General features: G+C 32.4%; 1 protein-coding gene across 1 annotated transcript; it reads left to right on the top strand.

Moving 5' to 3' along the window:
- The first annotated feature begins 3,694 nt into the window (after positions 1-3,694).
- On the top strand, positions 3,695-7,772 carry LOC131630251 (transcription factor MYB14-like). Its single transcript, XM_058901046.1, has 3 exons — positions 3,695-3,859; positions 3,933-4,062; positions 7,120-7,772. Exons 1-3 carry the CDS (start codon positions 3,727-3,729, stop codon positions 7,601-7,603), a joined length of 747 nt encoding a protein of 248 aa, XP_058757029.1. The 5' UTR covers positions 3,695-3,726; the 3' UTR covers positions 7,604-7,772.
- Positions 7,773-13,633: the final 5,861 nt, after the last annotated feature.

Raw genomic sequence — 13,633 nt, 5'->3', positions numbered from 1 at the left:
AGCCTCTTAGAATTGACTTAATACTCCACAAATTCTACCAAGTCCTTTCCCCTAAAATTACTGTATCATCTGCAAACTATAAAGTTCTATACTCAACAAGACTGTTCACTTTAAATCCTCTGAAGTCACCATTTTCTGCAGCCTTATTAATCAATCCAGTCAGACCCTCTATTACCAAAGTAAATAGGAATGGTGATAATGGATCACCTTGTCTAAGACCCCTCTCCACCTTAAAATCTCTTGTTGGACTTCTATTGGAAAGCCTTGACATGCTACAATTTAAGACACATACTTTCATCCAGTGCCCCAATTTCACCCCAAATCCAAATGATTGTAAGATCTTCCTTAAGAAACTCCAACTAACACAATCATATGCATGTTCAAAATCAACTTCCAAAATTAAGAACCCCCTTTTCTCTTTTGTTTCTAGGTCAATAATATCATTAAGGACCACCACTTCATCCAATATCTGTCTACTTGGAACAAAATCTGTTTGGCACAGTGATATGATTCCCTCTAAGGTGTCTTTCAATATATTTTCTATGATCTTAGCCAAAATGTTGTATTAGTATCCAATCAAACAAATTGTTCTGTATTCCTTCAAATTTTGTGGATTGTTCTTTTTTGGTATGAGAGCTATGAATGAAGCAATGATGGCTTTAGGTATTGTTGATAATTCGTTAAATTTCATCACATATTTCAACAAATCTTCTTCCAAAAAAATCCCAACTCCCCTGAATAAATTTGAAATTCAACCAATCTAGTCCTGGACATTTCTCTCCATCAAATTCCCACACAGCCTTCCTAACCTCTCCTCTTGTAAACTCCACTTCCAACATATCCCTACCCACTTATGTTAATTTCTTGAATTCTATCCTCCTCATTTCATGTCTACTCCTATGCATTTCTTTGAATCTTCCCTTAAAAACCCTTACCACCTCCTCCTTGATTGAGTTAACATCCTCACACAAAACACCATTCCCATTGGTAATTTTATTAACGTTTTTCCTTCTTCTTCTATCCTTAATGACATTATGAAAAAATATGGAGTTCTTGTCACCTTCACTCAACCACTTTTATCTTGATTTCGGCCTTAGCAAGATTTCTTTAAGATGTAATTTCCTTTAAATTTCTTCTAATGCCTCGGTACTGAAAGAATCATCTAATCTGTTGTAATCTTTAGAAGCCTCCTCAAACTTTAGGTCCAACCACCCAAAAACCTCCTTGTTCCACTCCCTCAAACAACCTCTCAGCTTCTTGAATTTTTCCTTCAAAACATAAGCTTTCCTCCCTTCAATTTTGAGATGCCTCCACTTCTCTTTCATAAAATTTAAGAAGTCCCTGTGTTGGAACCAACCATTGTTGATTCTAAAAGGTTTTGGCCCCCAATCAATGTCATTTGACTTCATCCATAAAGGCGCATGACCTGAGATGTCTCTGTTCACAACAACCTGTCCAACAATCTTCCAACTATCCACCATATTTTTAAGAAAATAGAAATCTATATATCCTATTTCTGGCATTGCCAGACTTGTTGGCCCAAGTAAACTTGCTTCCTAGTGTTTGGACATCTAATAACTCCATTTTGTCAATGAATTCAGTTAACTCTCGAATCTCCCCGCCCACTAACCCCACTGTTCTTCCATTTCTTTAATTTTTTTCTTTAATGGAGTTGAAGTCCCCTCCTAAGCACCAACAATCTATTCCGCCCCCTCCGAATTTTTGAACCTTACTAATTCAAACCATATCTCTTTTTTCCTCTAACAGACAAGAGGAGTATATATTGATGAAAGCATATACCTGACCTATAAACTCCGCACATAGACAAACACACCCTTCCCTTTTGAAGTTGTATAATGGTTTTATCGCTCACTTTCTCTATATTAGGATGATTCCTCCTGAAGCACCTTCAAAATCTTTAGCAGTCCATTCTATATCTTTACTTCCCCATAGGCTAGCCATAATATCGTCATTCAGAATCTGCAATTTTGTTTCTTGTATGAATACTATGTTTTCTTTTCCTTTCTAAATTATCCAGTTGAGTCTTTTTCTTTTCAAAATACTGCCACCCTTTTTAATGTTGAAAGACATTATACTCATTGCGTATTTTTGATCTTCCCCCCCGCGCCTTCTTTCCACCTTTGTCTCTCTGCTCCATACTTTTGATCGCTTTCACATAGGCTTCATATGTGTCATCACCTGAGATCCCCAGTTCATTGATGTTATTCTACACCTTTACCGTAACGCCTTTGTCAACATCCTCCAAATACCTCATACTTCATCTCCTAATATCGAAATCAGATTGAGAATCGCAACATAAAACTATCCCTTGGTTATTAGTTCGATTGTTCTTGTTGTTGACCTTCAATATTGTTGCAATTTCTTCGAGATTGATTACACCCACACCCCTTCTACTGATGTTATTAACCCCTTTAGTGATCTTCTGCTATATGCAACCCTATTATCACTTCGGGCCTTGTCATATTCTTGATGTTAGGACTTTAAAATAGTAACTTTATCTCGGTAATCTGCGTATTTAATGTCTTGAAAATTGAAATATTAAAATTTCTATAAAATAGTTTATTTTATGAATGCTTAATCATTTCCCTGAGAGCACTGGTTAGCAAGACCCATCTTTTAATTCTTGCACAAGACAATTTGAACTGTCATAACTGGCACGGGGTGTGGCCCGCCGGGGCCGGCCCGCGCACCTGCAAAAAAATGGTGGGTTGGGATTTTAGGCCCGCCGCTTGCCAAAGTCCGCCCCCGCCAAAACCCGCCGCCCGTCAAAGCCCGCACCGCCAAAGCCCGCCCTCCTCCAAAACTTACTTTTTTTTAGTTAATTCTAGTAATTGCAATTCTTGATGGTTTATTTTATATATTTATTTATAAATATATGTAATATTTTTTTTAAGTAAATTTGTTAAAAAGTTACTTTTATAAAAAATTATTTTAAAAAATAAGTGAAAAAGTTTAATTAAAAAATAAAAAAAGTCTATTAATTTATTAAAAAAAATATAAATAAAAATAGGCGGGTAAGCCCACCGCCTGCCAATATATCCGCCATCTTGGCGGGGCGGACATGACTTTTATGCCTATTTTATTTGGCGGACATGCCCGCCCCGCTCTTTTTTTGGCGGGCATAAGGCGGGACGGGCGGCGGGCGACCCGTTTTGTCACCCCTAGTTGTAAGTGGTTTGTAATTCATTCAGTCAATTCAATAACAATAAATTCGTATAACTAACTTAAAGTAAAATGCTTTGAAATAAATGAATGATTGCATATTAAATATGAAAGTAATTTGTCCAATAATTATTATTACATTCCAACAAATTCGGAATTTTGAAAATTAGGATCTCGTGTAACACGAAATTAGCCTTTTCATATTGGTTTCTTTTAAGGTGGATATTTAAAACGTGTGGTCCTTAAAAGATATGAAAATAAACGAGTAGTAAACACATCACATGTATGTCTGTCTATATCAGTCTATCCTTCAATTATAACCAAAACAAATTAAGTTCAAATGGCAAATAATTTCATTTAAAATTAAACAATTTAAAAAAGTCTGACTTTGAATTTTAAATAATACTTTAATTTATAGAAGCGACCTTCCACGAAAAACGAAAGAGTTAACTTATAAAAAATAAAAAATATTTTTTATTTATATAGGACAACATACCCAACAACACATTCATACGAGGAATCAGTAGAAGTTAGTTAGAGAAGATGGTGAGAAGCCCTTGTTGTGACAAAACTGGAATGAGAAAAGGTACGTGGACTCCTGAAGAAGACAACAAGTTAATTGCTTATGTAACTAGATATGGCTCTTGGAATTGGCGACAACTACCTAAATTTGCAGGTATGAATAATAATTTTCTTCATGTGTGTCGGTTGGTTTTTTTTCTTCTAGTTTATGTGAATAATGTTTTCAGGTCTTGAAAGGTGTGGAAAGAGTTGTAGACTAAGGTGGTTGAACTATCTAAGACCAGATCTCAAAAGAGGGAACTTTACACAACAAGAAGAAGATACTATCATCAAGCTTCATGAAAAACTGGGTAATAGGTATCATGAACTTGTCAATGCTCTATCACTTCCTAATGTAGCATAAACTCAACACATTTATTTCAAAGAGATTGAATAAAATAATATAAATCATTGTCTGGTTGGAACTCTCTTTTCTATATTTAAGGAAACATTTTTACATAGTATTTTATTCTCAGAAAAGTTAAATCGACACTTTTCTACATCTATACTGTACATAAGTATGGTTTTCAGTTTTTAATTATTACTTTCTACTTTTTGAATTAAGACAAAGGTTTATTAGTGTCATAGTGTGTACTAATTTTAAACAAAAAAGCACCCAATTTTGGTCACAAATAATTTAAAAAAAAAAAAAAAACAACTTTATTCAATCTAATCAATTTAGTTGTTTTTGTTTAGAAATGTAATTTTTTTCATAATCAACAATTAATTAATTATTTTTAAATTTTTGCTTAAATCTTATTAAAAGATTAAAAAATGATTATTAATTGGTTTTCTTATTAAGTTATTTTTTTATTTATATGTTATTATTGAGAGAGTATTTTATAAGTTTTGATATATGGTATTTATTAATAATGTTGAAATAACATGTCTATATTATTTATCTCGAATAAAACTATTATTTATCTTGGATTAATATATGATTGCAACTCAGCCCTAAATTGTGGATGATACTACCATACACTTATTCAAGAGTTGACTTTAAGATTTTATTTGATCCATATAGAATTTCATGTGTTATGTGTGTGGAGTTTCTCATCTGTTCTTTATTTATGAAGTAGCTTCAATTGTGTGGTATATAATTTTTAAGTGATTTGGTTGTAAATTGGTTTTATCTAAGGATCTTTGGCTCCTAGCTTTTAGAGTTATTTATTTATTTGGATGATAGGTATAGGATTATGAGTGAACTTGTCATTATATGACATTCTTTTGTTTGGTTGATTTAGATTTCCAATAATGATATTATTTTTTCTAGCATCAACTAATGTGAAATATGCAAAATAAAAGAGCATTTTACAACTTAGAAATGATGTAATATTAGGTCTGTGGCCAATTCTTGTAATTCTCTAACTTGCCTAGAAATTCTTGTAATGTGGTGGAGTATTCTTAACTTTTTTCTCCATGTTTGTTGTCTATGTTGACAGTGAATTCTTGTATGCTAAGATCTAGCCTATGCTCCTTTATTCAGGGGAGAGATTTTATTGCTTTGATTTTTTTGTCTTGGTTGGGGTTATTTTTTCTGTTTGTTTGTATCTTTTGTTTTTGGAGTTATAGCATTCAGTTTTTGAGTCCTTTTCTTTTGGCCTATTTACTTTTCCTTTGTTCTCAGCGGCATCAGACAAATACATCTTGTGCTATATGATTGATTTGTATCTTTTAGTTTTGGAGGGAATTTAAAATTTCTTTTCTTTACTATATATTATATTTGCTATCAAATTGAAGAAGAGTGTATGTTTGCTCGAGTTGTCTAGGGGCTCGTGAGCTTTTGGAAAAGTTGAGTGCCTTTTAAAGTTGTTGTTTTTTCTTGATCATTTTTTGTAGGAAAGGATGTCTACTAGGCTTAATCTTAGTAGAGGTGGTATTATTCAGTTATGTAGTGGGCTGTGGTGGGGTGTGTGCCAGGGGCAGGTCGAATCAGTGGATCATCTATTTGTTTGATGTTATGTTGCATCTTCTATGTGGTATAATATTTTTTTGTGGGTGGGTAGGATTTTACCTCTTCTGTCGTCAATCTTATTGTTGTTTGAAATGTTTCAGGGGCTAGGTAGAGGAAAAAGGGTGAGTTTAGGTATAGACGATCTGACATGTTGTGGTCTGAACTATCTCAATTATGTGGTATGAACTATCTCAATTATCGATCAATCACTTAGTGATAACTGTTATTTTTCTCTCTTAGAAGTGAGTTCACTCTTGTTTTCCTACGAGCAATCTTTCTCTTTGGAATTGGGAGAAAGACCTACTCTTAAGCTTGACCTTAAGGTGGTGTGTTGTTTAGCCGGATGTCTATTTGGTTTTGTAGATGTTATTTCTTTCTTCACTCGACTTGTTTCTCCTAGGGATTCTTTTTCGCTTTTCTCGATGCTCAAGATCTATGATTGATTTTGGTGGGGATTTATTTGGGTTGCGGATATTGGTGACAAAACGGCTAGGTTTGTCTAGCATGCTTGTTTTGTTTATTTTTTGCGGGATTTTGCGGACTCAGGCATTATCATAAATTTTTGTATTTTTAGACTTAAAAATTATAGTGCCCACGGGTTTGTCCTACCTCGTCCTCATTTTTTTTTTTTGCAGAGTAAATCAAAATTTTAGGCTCGCATCGTCAACTATATTAGCTTGTCCCGTTGCATTTTTTAAAATTTTTTTACAGGATTAAACTAACTAAAATGGAAGGAGATGCTTGTTTGTCACCCATAACTATGGAGTTTTTTCTATGATTTTTTTTCCTTTGTTGATTCGAGTGTTTCTTAAGAACTTTTATATATATATATATATATATATATATATATATATATATATATATATATATATATATATATATATATATATATATATATATATATATATATATATATATATATATATATATATATATATAGTCAATTCTCGAGTGTCACCACTTATTTTTCAAGAATGGAATAGTGGATTCTCATTAATCTAAGATAGAATGGAAAGTATTTTTTTTCTTTCATTATTCTAAATTGTGATTAGGTCCCATATGCAGTTTTGCATGTTGCGTGTTATGATGTATATTACGATTATTGTGGCATCAATATCGATTAAGAGATATATGAAATGCTCATATGAGAGATATAAGAAGGTTGAAATTTAGAGTTCTACATTTTAATTTTAAGTCGAAAATTTTGAAAATGAAGGTGGTTGAAATTGTCAGATGCACTTCATGATACGGTCACATGTTATGTTAAATCATACTGCTAATGCAGTCTGAATCGAGTCCGGCATAGATTTTAATGTTTTTTACTTATTAATATTTAAATTTTTTTCAAGAGAATTTATTTTCTGTATTTATTATAGTATTAAGTTTTTTTTTATGATGATCATACAAATTTTACTATACAGATGGATTGTGATTGCTTCAAACTTACCAGGAAGAACAGATAATGAGATAAAGAATCATTGGCATACCAACTTGAAAAAACGATCGGTAAAGAATAATAAGTCAGACAATAATAATGGAACCGGAAACTCCAAAGATACAAGTTCAGATAACCCTACAATAGAAGAAGACAACACCCTTGAAGGAGTGTTAGAAAACAATAGTGTTCCTAATATTACCAGTCCATTGTCTTCAATCCCATCTTCAAGTGGAACAATGGATACTCCAACAACTACAGAAATATCATATGAAAATTATGTTCTTGATGAGCTTCCTTCAATGGATGCATACATGGATGTTTTGAATGATAATTTCTGGACCGAACCATATATGATAGACAGTTCATATGTCCCTCCAAGTGAAGAAGCTACATTATTACCTGTCTGGTGTGAACATGATTACTTCAGTCCTGTGTACGATGAACAACTTTGGAGCCATGGGAAATAAATTGTTGCAGTATTGTGTGGGTTTAGTTTTTTTGGAAATGCCGGCAGATGACAAGAACAACATGTGATTACTACTTTGTCCTGTTTTTCCTCTGCGGCGTAATGTTGTGGTACTTTGAACCAATATGAGAAATTATTTAGCGTATATTTCTCTCTACTGTACTATTTTTGTTGTTGTGAACTAACTCATGTCAATGTCAATCTCTTTTTCACTATCATCTAGTCTTTAATTAAAAATGTATATAATTTTTTGTGTGGCTAAATTAAGATCATCTTGGCACTTCTATGCTCTCCAATCCTATGTTTCTAGCGTTTTTTTTTTTACAAGAGAACTAGTTCTTATTAAATTAAAAAAACAAACTAAGAAAATCTAAAAGACACTACTAAAAATAAAAATAAGGTTTCAAAATATATGATGTGAAAAATATTTGTCAAAGGATTTTACATCAGACATTTATTTTTACTGATGTGAAAAATATTTGATTTAGAGATTTTGCATCAAACATTTATTTACACTGAAGTGAAAAATAACACGGTGGCAGTTTGGTAAATAACATGAAATTTTGTTATAAAGGATTTCACATCGGGCCTAGATTTGCACCGATGTGAAAACTCCACTGATGAAAAAAATTACGGTGACAGTTTCGTAAATAAGATAAAGTTTTGTTATAACGAATTTTACATCGGACCTAAATTTGCACTTGATGTGAAAGATGGACCTTTACATCGGGCCTGTTATATCTGATGTGAAATGTTTTTAGTTTCGCTAAAACCCTATTCTCAACCAATTGGAGGGTCAGATAAAAAAAACGAGAGAACGATCCTCATTTTCATTTTCCAGATCCATCAAGATTCGTCCGTCCGAATCTTCCTCCATCTCACTTCCGTCATTCAACCTTCAACGCTTCGCCTTTGTTTGATTTCTCAGCCGCTCTGCACTAATTCGACGACGCTACTGCCTTCATCCGCCCTTCATCTCAGCGACCTCGCTTCCATCTTCGCTCAACCGCGTCAACCATCATCCATCTGGTCATCATCACCACCATCCAACAACACCTTTCATTATTTTTGCAAGTGGGTAAGCACTTTCAGATTCATTTTCGTTCATGAGCTAGTTCACCCTAAGCCTATCTCTAATTTCATTATTCCTTCTCTAAATTAATTTATCTTGTTATTTAGTTGTTGAGATTCTTGCGAATATGATGTTTTCCTAACTTGTTTGCTGTTTTGTTTATGTTGTTAACTATTTGGATCTATCTATATCTTGGTTTCAATATCATTTCCCACCAACTATTTGTGATATTGTTTCTGTTGATTCTACTAATTCTTAGGTTTCTGAAAATGTACTTGCATAGGTTTTACTAATTACTAGTGTTTTTTGGTTTTGTTTTCTATGCTGTTTTGTTTGTCGATTTATTGGATTTTTTTCTCATAGTGAGGGAGGGTTTTTCAATGCTACAATGAGCTTTTCTTCCAATTAACCAAATAATCCACCATCAGTGAAATTCACCTCAGAGATATGGTTCCTTAATGGTTGGTTTTTTAAAAAAAAATTGTGATTTTGGTTTGATTTTATTAACCACACGAAACTGCGAAACTGAAGTTTTTCTGTTTTATTTACAGTATATCCTGATGATTACGAGCTTGCAAGTAAGCGCTGGATACCTGTTCATACGGTAAGTGATACTATACAATTATATCTTTTCTTGAATTTTACTCTACATTGTTAAACCTGTTAGTATAGTAAGTTTATCTTCAATACCTTTAGTTTGAATGTGTTATTGTTTCATAATTCCTTAATGTCAAATAAAGTGTAATTTGGGAGTTGCAGATTCTGCGAGGAAGTACTATAAAACTCATTTTCTATCCTTTCATTGCATGAATAATGGATACAGTTCATGTTACAAATTCTAATTTACTACTAACGTTGAAAACTAATGTTCTGAGTTGAATTCACCAAATTTTAGAAAAGGTTACTTTATGGATCAGGAGCTAGACTTTATTCCTCCTGAACTTATGTGTTTCAAGGATCCTATGATAGAGATAGTGTTTTTATTTACTTTAAACTTTGACAAATAAAATACTACTCCGACAAACTAGCAATATATTTGACATATTCAATTTCCTAAAACTAAATTGGAGTGTTGAAAATTACACTGGCTTTCCATTTTACTTGTTGTATGTCCTAGGAAAATGCCATGCCACTTTATGTTTGCCAATTGTGATTTCATGTACTCTCTACTTGTGAAACTAAACTTATTAAAATCTTTTATGTACTAAATAATCATCTGTTATTATCTGGCAGGTAGAGAGTATAGTATTGAGTATCATCTCAATGCTTTCCGGTTCTAATGACGAATCTCTTGCAAATGTTGAAGCTGCAGTAAGTTCGATAATCATTTTTATTTACTTGATTGTTTTATTGCAACCAACATTCTCTCTTGTCATAAGATTAATTATTTCTATCTTAAAGAACATAAAGGCACCTTAACAGTTGGTGTTCAAAATCAAAAACGTACTTTGAAGCTTTCTATCTTATGAGTTAAGTAGTATAATCACATTAATTTATAATTCAATATACTAAAATTTGAGATTTAAATTATGTGGCTATGTTTTTATTTTTCTTTAATAGATGTATTACTTACATTATAATTATTTAGGGATAATTGACATTTACCCCCTGCCATATAGGCGATGTTCGGATTATCCCTATTAATTTTTTTTTTTGGATTATCCCCTGTATTTTTAGGGTACCCCTAAGCGTGTAAAAAACAGTGAAAACCCAAGGGGGTAAGTCAAAAAAACAAGTTTACAGGGGGGTCCTAGGAGGGTAAATCATAGAACTTTTTATATTTCAAAGGGGTAATTCAAAAAAAAAAAATTAATAGGGGGTAATCCGAACCTCGCCTATATGGCAGGGGGTAAATGTCAATTATCCCAATTATTTATTAGTACTTGATGATGTTTCATAAAAGTGTGTTTTGTCCTTGATGTTTGCAGGTATATGATTCTGCTTGCTCTTGTTGGATTGATATCATGTTTGATATTGTAGGATTCCTTTCTTCAAGTTCTTCAATGATATATGGGGATTGGAACAATATCGTGTCATTTTTTTGTTTCTCATCTATATAAATATCTTTGTATCAACTCAATTCATTATGTTGACACAAATGCTTACACAGTGTAATTTTGTACACTTTTCCTAGATTATAACTTTTGTAACTCAATGGTTTATTTTAAAGATCATTTGCATTCTTTCTATTTGGTGCAATGAAATTAACTGGTTGGTTGAAAAAATATGAACAATTAGATATCAAATGGAGACTTAAATGTGGTCTGTGTGATGTTGGAAAAAATATGAAAAATTAGGTATCAAACAAAATTACAGGGATTCCACCTCGATTTCACTAAAAAATAGTCTAATTTTTTTAAAAAGATAACATACATATTACAACGGGTTAGACTTGCGACCGATGTAAAAACCATCATTTTGCATCGGGTATGAAAGGAAACCGATGTTAAATATTGCATTTATTTAAAAAAAAAGTTAAACCCATATTTTACATCTGACTAAACAGTTAACTGATGCGGTAAGTGCATTTTTCACATCGGACTATTGCCCGATGTAAAATGTCTTTGATTTACTACATCACCTGTCTTTACAACGGACCCAAATCCGATGTAAAATGTGTTTTTCGCCTGATGTAAAATATCTTTTCTGCACTAGTGAGAAGAGGAAACTAATTTATTCTTAAAAAATTCCTTCTTAATAAATGAAGGAACCAAATTCCACTAAGTGTGTTTGGATTCCACTAAGTGTGTTTTGATTGACGGTAGACAAAATTAATTCTAGCAGAATTGAGTTTGAGAGAATTGATTTTTTACAAAATTGAGTTTAGTAGAATAGATTTATGTTTGAATACACTTATGTAAAAGTGAGTTAAACAATAAATTTCGTTGTATAATTCACTTTGAATCACTTTCTTACAACGTTTTTATTTTGGCTTAATTGCAACTTTGGTCTCCCTATTTTGTCTGTTTTTCGATTTTGGTCCCCTCATTTTTAAAATCACGATTTTGGTCCCCCTTTTGAGTCTTCTGTTGAAAAATAGACAAAAATAGGGACTAATTTTATAGAAAAAAATTTGGGGGACGAAAATTGCACAGAAAACCTTAAAATGGGACTAAAATAGTTGTTTTTAAAATAGAGGGATCAAAGTCAAGAAAAAGATAAAATAGAGGGACTAAAGTTGTAATTAAGTCTTTTCTTTTTAATGTCTTTTCTTTTGTACGGTTGACTTTTTATTTTTGAATTGTTTTATCACAAAGTAATTTTCTTTTTCTTTTATTGCACCATTATTACTTAAGTTTTTGTTTCAAAACATATCCTTTTTATTTTTCTCCCCAACTTTTTATTTTTCAATACCCTTGCTTTCATGTGCTCTCATATCCTTAAGATAAGGTGGTGAACATTGTTTTTCTTTTAAATTGGCTAAAGGTTGTAATGTTAAAAGAACAAATAAAATGATTGTAAGGCTCAAAGAGTTTTGTCAAAGGATTTGTGCCCTCACAAGATATGGGTTTGAGGACTTAGCAACATACGCTCTTCTTACCAGTTCAGGAGACCCTTATACTTTTCGAAAGGATATGGCTAGCCAAGAGAAAGATAAGTGGATGAGTGCTATGGTGGAGGAGATTGAGTCCTTGGAAAATATTGAAACATGGGATCTTCTTTATCTGCCATAAGGAAAAAGACCTACAGGTTGCAAGTGGGTGTACAAGAAAAATCTAGCAATAACAAAAAAAGATGGGGAAAATTTCAAAGCCCACCTAATGGCAAAGGGGTATTCACTACTGAAGGAGATTGATAATAATGAGATTTTTAGTCCAGTGGTTAGACACACTTCTATCAGGGAAGTATTAACCCTGATAGCCAACAAAGATATGTATTTAGAGCAGATAATGTCAAAATAACTTTCCTCCATGGTAATCTAGACGAGAAAATCTAGATGGAGCAGCCAGAGGGTCTCAATGACACTGGACATGGCAAAGTTGTTTGTAAATTGAATATGTCTTTGTATGGCTTAAAGTAGTCTCCAAAGGCAGTGTCCGAATACAGATCCAGAGATCACTACTACAAATAACATGTTTCACCTCAGACGTGAAATGAAATTAACCTTGAATACAAAAGCGAGGTAACGAATCGTGTCATAAAAAGCTTTCACATTACCCCTCTATTAATATAAAACTGAAGGCTTAAGTTATATGCACATGGGTTCGAACCCCAGTATCTGCATTTTAATTATTTTTAAAACTAGTGCATCATACCTCTCGATTTTAGTCTAAAATTGAGGGTAATATAGATTTTTTTAAAACTCATCACATTGTTTACACATAATATTAATAAATTTATTTATTTACAAGCTACATTGTTTACCCAAAATATTACATTGTTTACACAAAAAAATTAATTTTTCTAAAGATCTCGATTTTATCTTTAAATCAAAGAATTTTGGGGAAGAGAAAATATTGGGTGCATGATCAATTCAATTTCTTTTGTATGCATTTATTTTTGAAATAAAACAAAAAAAGTGTTTGATAAACAAATGATTTTCTGCTCGAATAGATATATAAGAACACGAACCTTAAACCCAAATACTTTTCTGCTATTGCAATCCATCATAGAGATCTTTTTATGGCAAACCTTAAAGTGGTGGATGTAGATAGTTTCAAGTATTTCATGATGCTTCACAATGGTAATTAGAATGCTCTTTTTGAAATTCATAATTTTTTTATAATGGAAGTTTATAATGTTTCACGTGGATCACTAATGGTAGTGTCTTAAGTGTTGATAGTCATGAAATGGACTACAATGATTTATTTAAGGACAATGATCAAAATCCTCAATAATCACGCCAATATTATTCCCTCAATTTTGACACAAACTGAGGTAAAATATGTTCACCCCTCGATTTTAGAAGAAAATTGAGGTGAATAATCTTATTTTTAAAACATTACATTGTTTACATAG

This window comes from Vicia villosa, unplaced genomic scaffold (genome assembly GCF_029867415.1).
Source record: "Vicia villosa cultivar HV-30 ecotype Madison, WI unplaced genomic scaffold, Vvil1.0 ctg.000664F_1_1, whole genome shotgun sequence".
In the NCBI taxonomy this organism is placed as follows: Eukaryota; Viridiplantae; Streptophyta; class Magnoliopsida; order Fabales; family Fabaceae; genus Vicia; species Vicia villosa.
Note: the sequence above shows the minus strand (reverse complement) of the source record. Positions and strands in the feature narration are given on the sequence as shown.